General features: G+C 40.9%; 2 protein-coding genes across 2 annotated transcripts; both read right to left on the reverse strand.

Moving 5' to 3' along the window:
• Positions 245–14,034, reverse strand: SMPDL3A (sphingomyelin phosphodiesterase acid like 3A). Its single transcript, XM_021392092.1, has 8 exons — positions 13,779–14,034; positions 11,915–12,128; positions 11,293–11,437; positions 8,183–8,279; positions 6,790–6,968; positions 5,473–5,653; positions 3,328–3,452; positions 245–2,172 (listed from the first exon to the last, which is right to left on the reverse strand). Exons 1-8 carry the CDS (start codon positions 13,873–13,875, stop codon positions 1,861–1,863), a joined length of 1,350 nt encoding a protein of 449 aa, XP_021247767.1. The 5' UTR covers positions 13,876–14,034; the 3' UTR covers positions 245–1,860.
• Positions 16,410–19,790, reverse strand: FABP7 (fatty acid binding protein 7). Its single transcript, XM_021392093.1, has 4 exons — positions 19,629–19,790; positions 18,963–19,135; positions 18,244–18,345; positions 16,410–16,766 (listed from the first exon to the last, which is right to left on the reverse strand). Exons 1-4 carry the CDS (start codon positions 19,753–19,755, stop codon positions 16,716–16,718), a joined length of 453 nt encoding a protein of 150 aa, XP_021247768.1. The 5' UTR covers positions 19,756–19,790; the 3' UTR covers positions 16,410–16,715.

The raw sequence follows: 20,607 nt of genomic DNA on the forward strand, positions 1-20,607 counted from the left end.
AGTTCAGTTTGCACTTTGCACAAATAGTTACGTACAGGAGAAGCAGAGAATGCCAGCCAGCCTAACAGGGTGCATCTTGGCTAAATGCCATTTTGAGGGATATATCCCTCTGGTGGAAAAAAAAAAAAAAAACTTCCTTGGCCGGTGCTGTCCAACTCTTGACTCCAACTAAAGCTTCAGCTAAAGTTCAGATAAGTTCAGATTGTATGTCTTTAAAAAAAAAAATCTCAATCACAGCTTGGTATTGAGACATTTGCAGACATTTATTTGTTCATGCTCGCTAAATAGTAACTGTTGACGTGCACCCTCACACACAAAAAAAACCTAGAAAGCAAGAATCCAAACAGATCATCAACAGCATCCAAGAGCTCCGTAGCTACTAATCTGCTACATAATTCTGTTTTCCTAAGAAACAGCAACAGAAGGATATAACTAGGTAATTTTTATTGCACATTTCCAGGTGGTTTGTAGTTTGTTGGGGGTTTGGGGGGGAAGGGAGAGGCTTGCTTTTTTTTTTTTTTTTTTTTTTTTGTAGTATTAAGTTTAAACAGAAGTCAGAAGGAAAAAAACAAACAAACAAACAAACAAACAAAAAAAAAACAGAACAGTGAAAGAGACAGTTGCCCAAAGCACAAAACTGAATTGAAAAAAACCCATCTGACAAACTGGAGCAACCTCAGCAGTCCCATTATTGTCTGCATGCTATCCACCCATAACTTTGCTTGCCCTCGGAGAAGAGACACTGGTAACAGGCATTTTTTAACAACAAAAAAAAACATGATAAACTCAACCAAGAAACATATTCAGCATAGAGGGAATCATCATTTTTTACCACTGAAATTTTTCTGTACTTCCTCATACCAGTCTGCAGAAAATTCCTGTTAACTCACTATTCTTGGTTACATACTCTAGAAAAACTGTCATCTTTAATATTATCATCTTGCACACACAATCACAATAAATGGTCTATGCACTTGTAAATTGATATATATGATAAACTTCGCATTAAGAATTAGAGTGCTCTTTGAAAAAAGAGAAACCTGAGAAACCCCCCAAAAAATCATGACAAGTATGTGTTTACATGTACTGCACATTGTATGTACATGCTCTAATGACTGTTGTTGATCAATTTAAACCTGATTCACAGTATGCTGCAAAATCTTATGCCAGCTGACTGCTTGAGAGCAGTACTGATACACATAGCCCTATTATAAGAAAGAGGCACTTGGTGCTGGACACTTATTCTGAAATTGCACTAAGCATTTTCAGTTTGGAGTTTTGTGATCCATTAAGTCACACTGATGCTGTCATTAGAATATGCCTCTAAACAGAGCTGGATTTAAGGGATTAAGAGAGAAAAGGAAACTTGGCACAGGGACAGGAAGATGCCTAATACTGGCATCATATCAACAAGGTAACTGCACTCCAGCCTCAGCAAGCACAGGTTTTGCAAATTTTGCTTTGAAAGTATCTACAGCAGATGACTGAAATCTGCCCCCATATGAATCCCATGCCTGAAATGGCATTGCCTACAAGTATAAACCCTAATAAAAGGCTTGGATTTCCAAAAAACTGAGTAACTTCTATTCCCACATATTCTGATGCCTCTTACAGGAGGCGCAAGACACTTGAAACAACAGCCAAATATCTGCCCATGGTTACACAGCCAATAAACTTTCATTTAGATATGGAAGGAAAACATGATTCAAGAAGAATGATCTAGGGAGATTTATTACTCCCCTGAAACTCAGAGAAGTCCCACAGGTTCGCTGCCAGTGCATCAGAGCTTGAATGAGAGGATGAGCAGGTTCTTTAAATCAAAGGCTCCGGTTAATATTAGCATGAATCGCATTGGAGACTTCATCTCCATGCTTCTTCCTGATTGATACAATCTGTGTATGAGGAATAATCCAGATATTGGATTGCACATATTTGGCAGGTCTTGCATCCCTCTTCACAGACAATGGTTTTGTTATAACTCACAATGAAGTTATTGTAGTACAGCTCAAACAATGTGCTATGTGGCACAGACAACCTCTTGGCCATTTCATATAAACTTTCTGGCTTCAAGTCTTCAATGCCATAAGCTTTAGTCAAGATGTATTCTAATTTCCAGTTCGATTCATTTTTCTTGTTGGCATCTCTGAGGTCCAAGTAAAACTGCCAAAGATCCTACAGTTAAAAAAAAGAAGAAAAAGGAGCACGGCTGTATTGCTTTCTTCCCTGCTTCATTAAGTCTCTAGAGTGATATATTGATTAGGAAGCTGTCACTCCTTATTATTCACAACTGAATAGAAGGTCACGTCCCACCCCAAGAGCTGGGCTTACACCCAAAGCTGGTACTTGCAGTGTGGTAAATGTGGGGGGATGGGGAGAAGAAAAAAGGAACACAAAAGGAAGCGGTGGCACTGATAGAAGTCTTTCCTGTCCAAACGCCACTTTGCTTGTGTCTGGTTTGGGACTGGGGCAAAAAGGTGAAAGCCATTTTTTTCTATGGGTACTGCTTGAACAGCAAAATAGAGAGAAAAATAGTGGCCCAGGGAAAATTCAGGGAAAAAGAAGTGATGAAGATACAGGATTGAAATCTGCACAAGAAAGGAGCAGTCCCTATTAGCACAGATCTCCAGAGGGAAGCCCCAGTTTCAGTCAAGCCTGGGGCTTGGCTGAATTGTTACAGAACTCAGCAAGGGCAAGATTTTACCCTGAATTACCCAGAGAATGTCTAAGTTACTTAGAGCCAAAATAACTATATAGGATTCAATTTATTTCCAAAAATCAAATAAGACTATAGAAGTATTCTAATTTGTCTCTTTCTAAATTTCTTTACAATTTCCTATAAAAAGTATAAACATTATTTAGAAAGCTACATAACTACAAAAGGCATCACATGGCTAAAAGTGTGATTTTCTTCATCTGCAATTCTACAACCTTTAGAAGCATTTCACGGACTGCCTCCCAAACTTCAGGCAGTCTCCAGCAAAGATTGGTATGTAAACAAGCCCAGGATTGAGGTGAACTTTTTTCACTTTTGCAGAGCTCCTTGCAAACAGTTTGAGGAATCTGCCCAGAAAATTTCTGTCCATCTTTGCTTCCACATAAGATATTCATAGAGCACAGGAAGTACTGGGTAGTCTTGCAGCCAGAGACAGACTGACGAAACTGTCTTTCAGATTTCATTTTCTTTTCCCAGGAAGAAAAACAACGGTAAGCACCCGAGTTCCACCGATTACCATAATACTATAAAGGCTGACATCCTGCTGTAATTTTTAATGACAATGTACTTAAGTATTTCAAAAGCCTTAACCATGTTTTACAACCCTCACTTACCAGCAAGCTATAATTAAGGAGATCATATTGATACAATCTGACACCTGGGTTATTGGACTCCATTTGCCATACGTTCTTCACTGGGGTTACAGCAGGTGCCACAAACAAGGAATTTACTGGCTTTTCTGCAGGAAAAGGAAAGATGAGGAAACATTTACCCATATACCCTTCAGTCATTTATTTCTTAATCAAATGTTTTTTGGGAAAACCAATACAGCAAGAACTACAGCGACTGACATAGGTACACCACAATTCTTTTTTTTAACCCCAGATTAGCTGCATCACTGTGAACTCCTTCTGTACTTCTACACGGTAGACAAAAAAAAAAAAGGGTAAATTACCACAGCCCACATTCCACTGCATATCAGTTAAATTTACCTATACTGGAGGCTTCCCATCAATTCAACTACCTAAGTGCTAAATGGTCTTGCCTATACTTAAGGTCTCTTTATTTTGCATATTTTTACTGAAGAAATATTCTGAACTTTGAGTCTTCATGTTGTACTTCACACGTTGCTTTTTCTACTTTTTCTTCATGTAGTTATGTACATTAAGATATTGTAAACTGACCCTGACTTCACTCATCTAGACCAGCCCAGAACTTAGGATGTGAACACTGATCTTCAGAGCATCTGAAACACGAGGACATGCAAAGGTTTTAATAAACAGAATAAGCAGCAAGGATATTGTGAGATTCTCTGTGGAAGAAAAAAACCAAAAACCTCAACTATTCCTTTCTCTGACAACACAGCAGTGAAATCACAAGGCCAGTTTCCACAAAAGACCAGGAGCTTTGAAAGCTTGGAAATCAGCAGATACTCTAGAAGAGATAGAACTGAGCTCTGTATCTCAGCACATTGATGTTGGCTACATTACTCAGCATGCTATTAACTTCGAATTCTCTGAAATTTTGTCAAAAAGAGAAATGACCTGAATAAAAGCCTAAAACAGCACAAATAAACACGAGCTGTATTTAGCTACATTAAAGTTCACTGTTTGAATTCTGCCAAAAAATGCAAAATTATTAAAATAAGCTGGAAGCTGCTGTTTGCATATGAAAACTTTAATGAGTTCTGTATTTCTTCAGTGAAATTTGCAGTACAGGTGTTGATTTCATGCACAAATAGGACAAGGTCCAAAAAGATGTGGGTATGGGTCTGCCTTGAAAACCATCTAAACACATCAAAGGCCATTTCTTCCACTTGGATTGGATTCCTTTTTACTTGACATAAATTCCATGATAATTGCATGCAAAAAGGTAAATTGGAGTACAACATATCTTGCCAGCTGTCTAGATCTCTTTGAATAAACCTATCACTGTATATGGACAATTGGACTAGATGATCTTAAAGGTCTTTTCCAACCCTAATGATTCTATGATCCCAGTCAGTATTTGGGGCATTACTTTTAGGAGTTCATATAAAGCAAACACAGATAAAGGGCCACTTAATATTTGAGTATTTTACATAAACCAAAGCAGTGGACCACTCACTATGGTATAAACGAATATTTAACTAGCTTCTTGTTAGAGAGATTCAGTTCAAGATGTAAGAGTACAGACATACTCATGCTTAAAACTAAGGGATTTTGAAGCAATAAACAAAATTTTCAAACCTGGGTGCTTTTCATGAAGGGAAATTAGCTGATCTAAGAGATGCAACAAGCAGAGACTTTCTTTCCCCTGCCTCCTGCTTACCCTTATCTTAATTAACTTCGAAGCAGCAGGGAACTCAGCAGAGAGGCACAGTAATGATGCAGGAAACACAGGAACACAGAGCATGTCTAGTTGGCCTGAGAACATTCTCTTTGACACATTACACAATAGCAACTAGCTAGTACAATTTGCCCCTGTCACTGAGAAAGTGGAGGGCTAAGACTAGAAATTCTTGTCTAGGCATAAGCATTCATTAAAAAAATAGGAAGCTTGCGGAGTCTCTTCTGACTTCAGCAAGAAAGACAGTCTGTCTTTCAAGGTTCCCTTTGGAAAAAAACTGGAAGTGTGTGAGATTTGAATTCTTATAGAAAAGTAGCAGAATTTCCCAATTTTCATTTACTCCCGAGTCTGACTGGTAACACCATGCAAGAAAATATTAATTTGCTTTTAATCAAAAAGAAAAAGATGAAGGATTAAACAAACATCACTACCTTCTTCATCCAGGAGGACCATGATACTATCTCTATGTGTGTGTCCAAAAAATTGCCCAGCAATAACACTACTGTATTTGCGAAAAATCTTTACCAGTCTCTCATTGTAATATTCTCTGATAGCTGTAGTATTCCTTGCAAATGGCAAGTATCCTATTGGTACATGTCCTATTACAAATACCTAAGGAATTAGATAGAGAAAGCATAATTAGCATCTTCCTTCGAAACTTACACTTTTAGCTGTAACTTAGCATTATTATAAAATTGTGTTAATCGTTGTTATCTTTGACATGGCATTCTGAAAGCTGGAAATCACAGCAGTTTTGTTAGACAAAATACAAACTGTAAGAATGTTTAAATTCATAACGAGAAAAGTATTTTCTTCTTCATGAACTGAGTGTATCCTTGAAAAAAAAATTCTGATAAACCTTTGCACTATGACTGTAGCGCAAAGAAAAAGGTGACTAATTACTTCAAATGAAAAAAATAAGTTATTACAGCAACAGTTATGACCTGACATTTCAAGAGGAGTGTAAGAAAATCTTATGTTAGCCTATTATGGAGCCTGTATAGTCAGACATTCAACAAAAATAGAAGAACTAGTTAAAATCCCTGTCTTGGACAGAAAATGAATTCCCACTGCACAAGGAAGGGAACTCTCTCTTTTGTATTATAATATTTTAAAAATTACTATTTTCCTTGTTAGTAAAAAGAAGACAAGACCTGTAAACATGTTTCAAATTAAACACCTTTCCTGGTCAGCTGATGATCCAATCCCCACATCAATCAATTAAAATGAGCCAACAATTTCTAACTTCACTTTAAGAAGCAAGTATTATAAGGCAACTGATTATTAATGCTCAAACTGTAGTAATTGCTACAGCTTGCCTAAGTTTGGTGGTTGATAAAATTTTGTTTTTATACTCACAATTACATAAAAATGTAAAAGAAATATACTAATTTTTGTCTCAAACCAAGGGTGCACATTTTAAAATTAAAGGCTATGAATAAAAAGACTCAGAAGCAGAAGTGAAAATATTTTCATTCTGGTTCCTACAGTATTTTACATAGTAGGTAAGAAAAGGTATTTTACTGCATAATTTCAGAAAGGGTATTCAATTATTTTATTGATTATAGTAGTATGTACACAGTATGAAAACTCAAGGAAGAACCATTAGTATGTTCAAATGAAACTTCAGTTTTTGCAATCTTTTTGGTAACATTAAGCTTGTTTATATTTTCACTGTCTCTTTTTTTTTTTTTAAATTGTCAAAGTTTAAACAAACAATGCCAGTGGGTTCTGTTCACAGCCCCTACCTTTTCTTTATTTTGTGAAGAAGCTTCTAGTATTCCCTCCAGCCAGGCCAACTGGTTGGCTGGGTCTGTGATATTCACAGTCACATGGTTTGGGCTGTAATACAAATTTGTGTTCAAACTGATTATCCTGAGTGGTTGAGAGCTCACACTCGATTCAAACAGTTGTGTGTAGAAGCCACCTGTGAAAATAAAACCAACATCATCTGAAAAAAAAAAAAAAGGGTTTCAAAGCACAACTTCAGAATGAGAATACAGCACTGAAAGAAAGTTCATATTTAGCCAAGCTATGTACCACTTTATCACATCAGAACATCTTAAGAATCTGTTTTCACCAACATTTTAGTAGGAAAAGTTGACACTGAATATTTTATGATTTTTTTTCCTGTAACCGCCTTTGTGTTTGAGTTTTTGTATGCATTTATCCAGTTCTCATGCAAAAGCGCGCTGAAACATTTCTTTCACAGACAGAGATGGCAGTAGTTGCTAAAAGTACACATTTCTTAAAATACTGCAAGCACATAGGTTCCTCGTTCCTCTTGGAAGAACTGTTTGAGTTTAGTAGCCTTGTACTTTGAAAGTCCATTAACTTTAGACTGGAATATAATTAAGAGTAAACATCATAGTTTTCTATGAGTCTAAGTTCCTAAAGTCCTCTGTGGCATACAGAACGTCAGTGGGTGCAATTTCATAGTTCACCAGACTTCAGAGAAGCCATGACAACAGAGCTGTAACACTATACCTTAAGACCTGCCATGTTCATTTTTATTTTCCTATTAGAATTCTTAATTCCATTCTTACCCGGAGGACACAAAACACAAAATTCCAAATCCATAATTTCTGAGTTGGAAATTGAGTTGAATTTTTCAGTCCTTTGCTAAATGAAAATAATAATTATGATATAAATAGTTTCCCAGTTTAGGAAGCTGAATACAAACATGATGTAATTAACAAAATAATCAAGACTATGTGCCGTTACAAACTTAAGAAATGTACTGTTACAAACTTACTGTGAAATACATGTAGTGTCAAAACAGAAACAGCATTTCTTCAATTTCTGTAAAACCAAATTTAACTCTTCCTGTGCACCATACATCTTTTTCTAAAAGCTATTTTTCTTACGAAATCCTAAAGGAAGCTTCACAAGTATTGGTGCAAAGCCAATATAACTGCATTTGTTACAAAAAGCAGTAGTAATTATTGCATCAGTGGAGAATAAATGTACCCTGAAGATAAACGACGACATACAAAAAGATAAATAACTTCTTCCAGAAAAAGCATTGGACAGTTCATTGAGCATTCATCCTGTGCAACTTACCTGAACAAAGGGGGCAAATCTACAGGATCATTAGTTCTCTAATCTCTAACCTTACAATGTATTACTGATGTATTTTACCTTTTCTGAAGGTACTGATGGCTTCATCAGTTAGCCAAGGCTTCCAGAAATCTGCTACCGCGTTGTAAACGTCACTGGTGGTTACAGGAAGCTGATCCTGTGAGACAGTAGAACCTGCCTAAGTGCTGTCGTTCAGACATATGTATAAAAACAAAAACAACATCCCACCTGACTTTTCTCAAAACACATAAGTGCAACCAGTCATCACCACGAAGAACTCAAGAAAGAAAAAAAAATTCTCTCCATCCAGTAATGCTGATCAGGAGCAAACATCTGAACTTAGTCAGAACTGACAGCATGGTCTACTTTTCTTGAATGTTAATGCATCAATAAACTAATGCCAGAAATACTTCAAGCCTTAGGAGTACACCTAAGTGGAAAACCATACATTCTGCAAAACTATAAAGTGAAGATTCACAGTTCATTTACCTTTTGAAAATACAGTCTCTTGGAGGAGAGCCTTGAACTCAAGTTTATTATATAGAAGGTGATACTTTCTTAGGGTTCATAGCAGCTCTCCAAAATTCCACTAAGGTTCTAAGAAATATTTTGATGAAATTCACTAATATTTCTATGATATCATATAGTTCTGATGACAAAACATTTAAAATATAAAAGTTTTTTTAATCTTTTCTCCCACCAGCTCTAATAAGGACTGTAGCACTTTTCAGCCTAAGCCAAGTAATGCTCAACTGCTGCAGCCTAAGTACTGCCACACTCCCATCTAAGCCCAACAGGATGATTCTAGCTTATCCTTGTCTTTCCTAAGATACCTGCTTGGATCCTTAGTGCTAGAAGAAAAAAATCAGGGCTTGAAAAATAGGAACAATCTTACAATACATGTTTTCCTAAGCTTAAAATTTGACCTAAGATCTTTGAAACTAAACATACTTTATTAGAGGCTTAGGCAATAAGTCTCTGTCTAGAAGTAGTGCAATCAGAAGTCTGTTCAGACATTTGTTGCTTGCAATGCACAGATACTAGTTACTAAGAAAGCTTTGCGCCATACCAGCTCAGCCAGAGTTAAGTCACTAACAGACATAGCAAAGTCTGACTTTAGATAACAGGCCACATTACCGACTGAAAGTGGTTTGGTCTCAGGCTCTAAAAGGCAAACCAGTGTTCTGTGAACGTTCAGATCAGGCAGCAGTTAGGGCACTTGTTGTAAGCAGGGGCAAGAATGTGAAACAAAGTAAGACTATGCAGAAAGACGAAGGTCACAATACACAGCTTGAAAGGTATTCCAGTGCTTGATTAACCTGAACAGTACTTTTAATAGGTTCTGCAAGAAAAATCATCCAAGACCGTGAAATCGTTATGATGGATAGGTCAGAACATAACAGAAAGCAATAAAATTCTCTGTTGCACAATAAGCAAACAGCCTTCACAGCCATTCTGGAACAGCCTACAGCGTGTGGTTTGCTCCATATCACTTCCAGTCTTTGGTACATCTTGCCAAGCATGTCCACAAGAAAAACAGAAACATCTTCAACAGCAAAAAAAATCCAGCAACCTCATAGTGGAGAATTTCTAAACCCATGGTCTTTCTCCAACAGTGACAGAACAGCATGCCAGTTCTGTGCATTAGCAAAGTGTGACATTTCAAACAAAGCAACAAAGAAATACTCATGTGTTTTAGCACAGACAAAACTACAACAGTTATCCCAATGAGCACCCTGTTTCAAAATGCTGTTTGCTGTCCAGTTGCCCATGCTGACAATCTTTTTTCCACCTTCAAACTCAATTTCATAAACAAGCTCTCAACTGTCCAAAAAGTCATTAGATACAAAGTCGAAGCCTGCCATGTGGATTTACATCTTTCTTTGTCTGCAGGGTTACTGTACACAACTTCTTCCCTCTATACCAAAAGGAGAATGCTGAAGGACAACTACTCTCTGCTAACATATTAATCAATAAATAAATAGGCAGACAAATAAATAAAACCAATTCAATTAACTAAACTTCATTTAAGGTGGTATTTACCAAAATGTTTTACCAGTACTCTCTGCTGAACCAACTTGATATTCTGTGAGTGTGTATGACAAGGTCAAGCTACTCTAAAAGCACCAGAACACAAAAGACTGAAGTCCTGTCTTCATCTGGGCACCTACAGCTCCAAGCTATGCTACATGATTAGTTCTCATTTTCCTTCTCATATTGCCCTTTCCCTTCTCCAAGCACTTCTATTACTCACAGATTTGGGAACCACTAACTCCAGGCAATGATACTAATATACCAAAATAATTTACTGCAGCAAACATCCCATTATATGCCTAATGAATAGCACAGAAGGTAGGAATAAATGTCTTTATCAGATTATTTTAGTTGACCTGCTCAGCATCCCTTTCGATCCCCTCAGATCTGATGACTGAATTTGTTTCTCAGTACTGAGCGCTGCCAGATCAACTTGCACTAGGACAAAAGAAGCAACTGTTTGTTTTTGTGCTGTGCCAAGAACAATATCCATACAACACTGAAAGCAAAGAAGCACTCTCCTCAGCTGCAGTGGCCCACATATCCAGTAAATTGTCAATGGAAATATTTCTAATGGTTGAATAAGGAAAGAAAAAAAAGACATATTTTTAATAATAGTGGCAAAACTATGGGTACATTACAAAAATTCTTCCAACAGTCTCTGATTAAAAAAAATAAGCCAGTGATGTACATAGATAGATTTCCAGTAGGCGTTTCAGTATGCCTTGAGTCCTACCACATGCTGCCATATGCACTAAGGATGTATCACTGTCAGGTTGTTATTGTACACACTTGCCTGACTTACACAGCAAGGAAAAATGAATGTGTATGAACACACTGATAAGACCTGGTGGTTCTAAGCCATGAAGAATGATTAGCAGTAAATTTGTATCACCTCAGGCAACATACAGATTTCACCTGACACCAGCATTTGTTTGGGTAACTTAACACACAGACATGTACTTTGTATTCTTGATTGGAATTACTGATAATTTTAAATGATAATTGGAGAACTGTAGGATACTGCTTCCAGAAAAATAGTTATGCATATTCCACTGCTGTTTTTTATACTTGCTCTCTGAAGAACTAGAAACAAATTCAGTAAGGTACACAAACAAATTTCTCATTTGCTCTACCTGTGGCCAGTAATCATGATTTCCCAAGGCTGGAAAAACCTGAAGATCTGGAAAGAAACTATGAATTGTAGAACTCATATTGCCAATGATATTAATGACCAACTTTGTGGAGAGTTCTTCCACTGGAACATGAGGAGGGCTATCTCTGAAAAAAAAGAGAAGATTTTACAAACAAAGAGTTTAAGATTAGAAGTTGTAAGCTGTAATACTGTTGATTCTAGTTACCACTTACAGAATCCAACAAAGGGCATCTTCTAAAAAAAGAATCCACTTCATATTTAATGCCCTTAAGACTTAGAAAATCCAGTGCCTTCCATGACAATTCATTCCAGTCACTTATTCCTCTGATCTTTCTTTCTTCTTTAGTTTTTGTCACTTCCCACCCTCCCTTCACCACTTTTATTAATTTGTGCTAATAGTCATGTTGTAAATGTCCCAACGAACAATATCTTCAAATGATTACAGAGATCAAAATCAGTTCCTGAGGCCTTATATACTCACTCAATCTTTCACTTACAAGCCACTCAGACAAGAAAACAGACTCTCTAAAAGCAGCATTTTTTAGATACTAAAATGAGATGTGTTGGTGCAAACATGAATTTGTGAGGTACTGAACACTTACCCTGTCCAAATCATGAATGAAGCCTGCTGTTTTGAATCCTTCATGAATGTAAATGCTGACAAAATAAGTTCATAAGGAGAATCACATAAAAAGTCTCCAAAAGGGCCTGGGTTAGAGGCATTGGCTCCTTTGGAAGAAGAACAAACTTTGGTGTGATCAGGAGTGATGTGGTAAGTTGGATCTAAATGCAGGTCAGATATATGCCAGAACTGCCCTGTTTTCAGAAAACAAAGAGTAAATAAAATGCATTATTTCCAACAGGCTTTCAAGAATTCCATTCCTTATATAGCCTGGAAAAAAAACTAAAAGTACTTATTAGCTAAATCTAATGCTGACTAAGAATTGCTGACATTGATTTCTGAAAAACACAAGTCTTTTACTTTAAAAAAGTAGGAGTTTTGTGGCTTTATGATTACAACTTGCAAATGTGAACTGGATACACATGGGTAAGTCACAGTTTGCTCCAGTTTTTCTACTGCCATTCCTCTTTGAAGTTTTGGAGAATTAAGTTAAAACAAATTGCTGATTTTCCTGTCTGATAAGTGTGTGTGAGTGGTGCATTCCTGGCATGAATCCTTCACATAATCTGCTTAGAAAAACTGGAAACAGAAGCAGAGGCACAGGTTTAAGCAATTCAGCAGAAAAAAAAATGGAGGTTGGTATGGGCCAGAATATGAAGCTTTTCATTTATAGCAATCTGGAAACCCAAGAGTTGAGGAAGCAATTGAGAGAAGAGGTGATAGAGGGACTTCTGAATTCCACCAACTGAAAAGTGAGGGAGTTGCAATCTTACATTATTTTTCTAGATCTTGCCTGGCTTGAAGTTACTATAAAAGACAATGGTCTAGAAAAAAAGCAAGAAACAGCATGTGCGCAAGGATTTCCAAACACTTCTCCCCAGCAGCCAACAGACTGACTGGGCTCGTTACCACAAAGCCTTACGTACTCAGTACTGTCCAGGCTGACACATTCTCAGCCATTGCTACCTAGCACCACACATGGGGGAAGCACCAAGATGCAGGGGAATATGTTGAATATGATGAACTGTGCTTGTGTGAAACTGCCAGCCTTTACATTCTGGGAAATACATGAGTACTTTCTTTCTGTCAGTTTCAAAGCATTTGGAAAAGGAACGTGTATCTGGGGTACTTGCTGTGAAACTGGGACAGCCACCAACTGATTTTCCCAGGGTCACATTCTCAGTCGGTGACAGAGCAGGCAGCACACGACCGGACCCCGTGGAGTTTTATTTCAGGAAGCAAAGCCCAGCAGCAATCTCTGAAATCTACAACACCGCGAGACACAGAAACGCCTGAACATGGCTCTGCATTGGTTTGTGATGTCTGTGGACCACAGGAACTGAAAGTCCTGCGGAACCAATTCCAGAGCGCTCACGTGTGTCTGTCAGCACGCTGGAGTCAGGCCGATCAGAGCGTGTTTGCCGGCTGACAGCACAGACACACGGCCAGTGTTTGCAGTGCACGCACCGCTGGCAGGGCAGGGCTCACCTCACCTACCTGCTGCTGCCTGGAGTGCCAGGTACCCCGGTAACTACATGAAGGCTCTATCCAACCCTCCCATAACCTGCAACCTGAACAGCACCGTAATTACGTATTCAAAACTGACTCGATATTGCAGCTAACTGGATATAGAAGCGCAGCTAGCTATATTTGGGTAAAAACACGAAGGGAAGCACAAGACGGCGCTCGGCCTCGGGACAGGGCAGGAAGTGCCGGCCGGCCCGGCTCCCACAGACAGCAACCGGGGCTCCCCGCGCTGCGACCGGGCCGGTTACCCTTCAGCAGAGACAGGGCCACCCGTCACCCGCGGCCCGGTTCGGCCACTGCCCTCCAGGCGGACTCACCGACAGCGGAGCGGGGCCCCGGAGCGGCTTCCAGCGCAGAGCAGAGCAGCGTCAGGCCGAGGGCCAGGCGGGTGGCGCGTCCCCACGGCGGCTCCATGTCGCCGGTGCCAGGAGCGCCCTAGGAGGGAAGGGCGAGCCCGGGACGGCTCGGCCAAGCCTCGGTCTTTCGCAACCTGTCTGGGGCCGCCGGAAGCCGCCGCCGCGCTCCGCCCCGGTGCGAGGAGCGCCCGGGCCCGGGGTGCCTGCTCCGTGCCGGGCGGTCGCCGGGACATCCAGGGCTGCCGCTGGCCTCACCCGGCTGGCTCTGGTCAAGCGAAACGCCTTGATGGCCGAGGTGCTGCGTGCTCACAGTGCTTGCAGCCCTAGGGAACGCCTCGTCCATCTGTGCAGGCAGCTCTCAGGAGTTCTACAGGAGTTTAAAACGTCCACAGCATCTTTTTGGAAGGAAGATTTCTACTAGTATACATGTTTAATTGCTTCTGATTGCTTAACGCACTTTTAAGAAAGCCAAGGAAGTAGTACACCTTTAATGCTGAAGCTGTATTAAAGGTGTACTATTTTTATTAAGGAAAACACTGAGATGTACTGTAAACACGAGTCCCTGTTGCTTCATGGTAAAAGATCTGCTCATTGCTAAGGAACAGTCTCCTGTGAAGGGCTCAGTGTCAGTTTTGGTAGCAAATCAGAATAGCTGTCATGAATCCCCAGCTGCCTCTCAGGGTCCCCTACTGTGAGCACTTTCTGCTCAGCTCTGCTTTCCGGTGTTGGCAAAGGCAGGGCTGGCAGGGCTGCAGGCCCCTCATTTGGCGTTCCGGGGGCCTTTTCTCTCCCACAGCGCTGCAGGCACTTCTCAACCACCACTTCTCTTACCCATATTTACTTTGGCATTAACACTGTTCCTCTTTAGAACAGCAAAATATGTTGCCGGGAATGATGGTTTCATATCTTACATACAGAACGTAGGGAATTTTTTTTTTTTTTTTTTTAAGTGGCTGCAATGTAAAATATCCACTGTTCAGGGTTTAAACCGAGTTTTAACAACGTATAAAGCAAGTTTTAACAATGTGTGTTCCTCTTCTCAAATGTGACAAAAACCCTAGGTTTTTACTTCATGGCCTCATCACTGTCAGGAACATGAATGCCACTGAGGGGCATGCCAACCTGTACTCCCCATGACAAAGTGACAGGGCTGCTCCTGCCTTCAAGGGCTGCAGGAATGTAGTCACACAGTAAATGCATGTGGGTTGGGAGGCAGCAGGGCAGGCAGACAGATGAGAACTGCATTGGGCACAGAGACTGAGGTGTAATTGGGCAAAAAGCACCCAAGGGCAGAAGGCGCTGCTTAAGCACATGTACTATAGAACCTGAAGCAGCTCAAAACACAGAGAATGCAGCTCCCCACCTCACTGAAACAAGTTTTCATTTTTCTGATGAAAAAAAAATAGACAGCTCCTAGATTTTAAAAGCTAGCAATAAACGTATTTGTGATGGTTCATAGTTAAGGACTAGGTCTTCTACATTTGTAGTGCTCACCCTAAGAGACAAATACCCTGATGTTCTTCTGTTTCTGAATAAGCGAAGGTAACATGTTAAACCTTGTATTCCCTTTGGCTGGGTGCCAAAGCCATGTCCAGCTGTTATCAGGTGCCTGATCAGGATAACTATCGGTGTTACTATAGTCCTCAGGGAAGAATGCTATACAGGGATGCAGGAAGCCACTTCTCATGACACTGGGTAGCAGACTGAAGGAAGCACAGTTGTAGGATGAGGCCTGAGAGGCTGGGCCCCTTCCTGCACCTACCACTGCCTGCACGGCCCCGATTACCTGAGTGCTGTGCTCTCCCAGCCTGGGTGAGAGGGTACAGTGCCCACATATCAAAATGGGCCATGGGTCAGCACACCAGAAAACATGGGATCTTCCAAATATAGCTCCTCTGTAATGCCAGCAACCCAATCAGTGTTCCTAATAAGCTGAAGAGTAGGGCACTTTCTCACCCTGCTGATCTGTTAGGGAATGTTATCTAGGGATAAAGTTTTAATTTACCTCTTTTTGTTCAGAGCACACATTATTAAACCCAGTACACATTAGCTATAAAACTACAGCACAGGGAGAAGCCCAGACAATTTGATACTATTTTCCCTCTGTTTTTCCTCCCACCCCTGTACAGACTGATGAAAGATAAGCTTTGTGCTTGAGGTTCCCCCAGTCCCACCCTGTCATGTTGGTCCTTTCACCCTATGAAACACTTTATTCTCTGCACTCTGATGTACTTCAGTCTTCTGTATATTAGCAAAACAAAGCACAAAACAAACTTCTCTTAACTATTAAAACCAAAACTATATCAAAGGTTATCTATGTGCTGACCTCAGCCTCTCCCAGATCACAAGCTCCAAAAGACTAGCTGAAACTGGGTTGAGCCTCTCACCTCTTTGCCTACATATATAAAGATTAGGGCTTTAGATTTCTTCAGAAAAAAAAAAAAACTTAAGTAAAATGAAGGCACTTTTTCATTTTCCACATACTCCATATTGCCCTGGTGTTCTATACTGCATTTTTCTGCTGTTCAAAAACTTGTACAACAACGCCCTCTAAAACACTGGAATATTAGCCCATTAAATACAAAAAGTAGCAGAAGTTTAAAACATTTTTTAATTTGCTGGATTTCCATTCCAAAACAACTCAAATATCTTTCATTTACCATAAAAAAAGAGAGAGAGAGAGAGGCAAATGTTTCAGAGATTTTATGCAAACTTAACTTGTTGCAATATACAGCAAAAGCTTGCCAATTTGATGGCAAAAAGTTCCTTTAAAAAAATACCCCACCCCCCCCAAAATCTTTATTAACCTTTCACGTCAGAAATGTACATTTAAGCTACTTTCTATTACAGACAGTACATTAATCCATCCATTAGATGTTACATCTGGGAAGGTGAACTCTATGCTTTCTCATAGTGGCGAACAGCCACCACATCACCAAAGGTGAGAGTCTGCAAGGAAAAGAGAGATATTAGATGCTCAACTATTTTCTGTAATGGCTAACACATTAAGAAGTCTGTACAAGAACAAGATTTTTCCACAAGCTACATAACATAAACAAGTTGGGCAAGATTATTTGTATCTTAAGTAAGTGACAGGAGAAATCTTAAAGTTGTAGCAGCCATAATAAATCCAACTTTCTCATTGCTTTCAAACCTAAGAAGCTCATAATGCACTTCTGCAATACAACCGAAGTAAGGATAGAAATAACTTCCTAATCTTGTGAATGCAATTTCTTAAATCTGTATTAAACCAAGGCTACATTTAACACTTTTTTTTTTTGCCAAAACTGATCTACTTGCAAAATGTAAAATTTATATCCAACTCCTCTGTTTCCATGTTCTATACTAATCTACATAGGTGTATTCTTAAGAAGATTCTTGTACTAAAATAAATGCATCCTATGCACTTACGTGGCTAAAACTACCAAGTATTCTTGTTTCTGCAATTGTGTACAATAGTGTACAACACTAAGAGCAGAGTGTGAGCTTGAGTATTTCACTAAGTGGAATCTCAAATGCACTGAAATTCTGAAGGAAATGCTTTTCTGCATATGCATGTAGATGTTCCCAAAAACCAAAGCATGTAGTTTTCCTTGAATCACTGTCACACTGACTACAAGCTTTAAGAGTTTTTGTTCTTTGGAGCTCTCCATAAAGAAGAGTGTTCTCTGAAGTATTCAGAAAACAAAGCAAACTGTTTTCATCAAAAAGCCAAATCACATACATTACTGAGGAAGTTTTTGTTTCGGAAGATACATCCATGTACCAAAAATAGCCATGAGAATCAGCCTGGACATTAGAGTAACTTATACCACTTATTCACCCCACACTCCTGCTCCTGAAGAGTGGGGAAGAAAAACTTAAAACAAAAATTACTTCTTTTGTACAAGTGCTATTCTAATCATTTTAAAAAAGAGAGAATAAGCCCTTTTGTATGAAATGCTAAAAAAGCTATTACCTCCTGTAGTACTGAAGTTTTCTTTTCCTAAGGAAATACTTGTTTATGCAATTGTATTGTTTGCATGCACATATATGAAACAAGTTTTAAGAAACCTAAACAGATCATGCCTATATAATAATCAAGAACTTAATATATTTTGCAAGTCAGCAGAATTTATGTTTTATATATACAATATTTGTATTAAAAATGGGATTTGCAATATCTATCTGTTTGGGCATTTCCATGAACTCCAGGAAGAAAGGACGCACTCTGAGAACCCACAGGCTGGCCTGCCTAGAGCCACAGAACCATTGGCTATTCTCCAACAAGATGCCAAACAAAAAAATAACAATCTGAGAAGGCTCCACTAGCTTTTCTCCAGGTTTAGGTTTTGTGTAACACCTACCCATGAAATTCACAAGCTTGAGGTAAACATGAAGGAGGAGTGTTAGTGGTGCACGTGAATGCACAGTGACTTGTACTTACCATTACCATTCTGTCATCCTTTATTTCTCTTACGAAGTTTGTCTCTTTGCCATCCCATTTCTGTACATGTACTAGCTTGTCTCCATCCAGGGTCACAACTGACTGTGAGATACCAAAGAATACAAACACTCATTTACTTGAGGTATTTGAGATTCTACTCACAGGCTAAGCATGCACTTCTCTGTGGTATCCTCTTCAATAGATTCATGTGGACCTACAACAATGAAGTGGTCTCACAGTCATGGTTAAGCCAAGCACACGGGATGGGCTCCATACAACTCATGTTTGTGTCAAAAAATGAAAACAGGTTGTTTCTTTAGAGTTCCAGTCTCTCAGGGACCATCATTTCTGGTGTGATGCCTTGGGATAGCATTTATGTTAAGCCCCCACAGACAGAGGGAGAGGCATTCCTTCATTTCAGTTGGAAAGGGTTACACCAAATGGTCTCTGAGTCAAAAGAAAAGAAAAATGGAAAAAAAAGAATTCCTCAGCACTGGCCGGGAGGAAGGGGGCCGAAGACACAATTCGCTGATTCAAAAAGAGGCCCCGCGCACGTCACCAAGTACAACGCAATCCCGTCTTTCTCCCCCCCGTCCTTCACAGCGCTACAACCGCAGCAGCAGTTGCATTTTTCCCTTCGATCTCACCGTGCGAGGACACCACCGCGGGGAGGGGAAGGGGGAGAAAAGAAGGGATCCTCTGCCCGAGAGCTCACTTACTTTGCAGTTTCTGTCGTCGGGGGTAGTTTCATCAAATTCCTCGCCGAGTTTAAAGCTGATTTCTGTGTTTTTGAAAGTGCTCTGAGTCCTGATCACGACTTTGTCCCCCTCGCTGCTGATGATCACCGTGGGCTTAGTCACGTTCCCCACCTGCCGCATCGCAAACCCCACTCCTACACCGCCAGGGAAAAGCAGAAATAGTCACCCGCTTTTTTACACCCTTTGGGCCGCACGCAGAGGTGTGCAGACAATTCTTGCCCTGCTCTCCAGCTTTGGGACGCCGCAGTGCAACGCCGCTTCCCGTTTCGCTTCCGTCCCCGCGCACCCGTCCCTCCACGTGGGTGCGGCGCTGGCTCACCCCGCGCCAAGCCCGAGCCGCCCGGGTAATGTCCCCGTTCAACGCTTATCTCTGTTTGCCTGCGGCGTAGCTGCAGGCAGCGCTGCCCTCATCCCACGCTCTCCTGTGACTCGAGGCTGCTTGCAGCAGGCTGGGCGCAGCCGTCCCGGCACCGAGCTCCCCGCACAGCCACCCGGACTCCCCCGGCACGGAGCAGGAGGCTCTCGTTCTCCCCCATACCTAATGCTATGGGACTCGGGGCATTCTGATTTATTTTATATTTCACTGTGGTGCAAACTCCCGGCTCCTGATCTCCCGGTCGCACCTACCCAGCGCCTTCATGTACTCGTCAAAGTTGTGGCTGTCCGCCAGCTTCCACGTCGCGCAGAAAGCCTCAACCATAGCAGCGAATGCCGGAGTACCAGGGAACGGTACAGCCGCCTCACCATCCCGCATTTAAAGCCCGCGCCCGGCGGGGGGCCGGCGGGAGGGGAGCAGCGAGGGAGCCGCCCACGGGGCCGGGCGGGGCCGCGGCCGGAGTCTGCCCGCCCCGCCGGGAGGGCTTTCCCCGCCCTCTCCCCGCCCTCTCCCCGCCCCGCGGCCAGCCGGGCTGCGCGGGGGCTGGTGGGGGCCGGCGGTGTTGGCCGGCGCTGTTCCCAGCGGCGGGAATTCTTTTTCAGCTGGATGGAGAGTGTTTTCTTTCTTCTAGTTGTTCTTTGAAATCCACTGGAAGCACTGGGGCTTGTCCCGTTCGCGTCTTGCGGGAAGTTGCTGAGCTCAGTGGGACAAACTTTGGAGCTTTTCCCGACCGGATTCCACAGCCTTGATTCTAGCTCTCAGTTCGCACAAGAAAACTGAGGGGCTAAGTGAGGGCAATTTTCTCCGATTTAGGAATAAATTCTCAACAATTGTCTACCTGGGCCAGCCATAATAATTATTAATATTTTCATAATATTTTCATAATTAGTTTTGGACTGCCATTTGCTTTTCTTTCGGGCTTTTGTGGTGTGGCACTTTCCTTGGGTCTAGGGCATTGATGCTTGATTTATCACTTTTTGGCTTGTCCTCAGAAGAATTAACTCCTCTCTGAACCCCAGGGATACAATCCTAATTCCTTTTACCACACAACGCAACTTTCGTTAGTCCTGATAGCATAACAAAGGGTAGGGACTTTTTAATATTCCATCTCCTTTATTTGAAGTACAGTCACAGACATAAAGTGTCAGTGGTTATGCATGCCCTCCTGCAGCTCCTTGGTTTATGTCCAACTTTCAGTGTTTCTGAGGTTTCTGAATCTGTATTTCTGGG

The sequence above is a fragment of the Numida meleagris genome, chromosome 3 (assembly GCF_002078875.1).
Source record: "Numida meleagris isolate 19003 breed g44 Domestic line chromosome 3, NumMel1.0, whole genome shotgun sequence".
Taxonomy (NCBI): Eukaryota; Metazoa; Chordata; class Aves; order Galliformes; family Numididae; genus Numida; species Numida meleagris.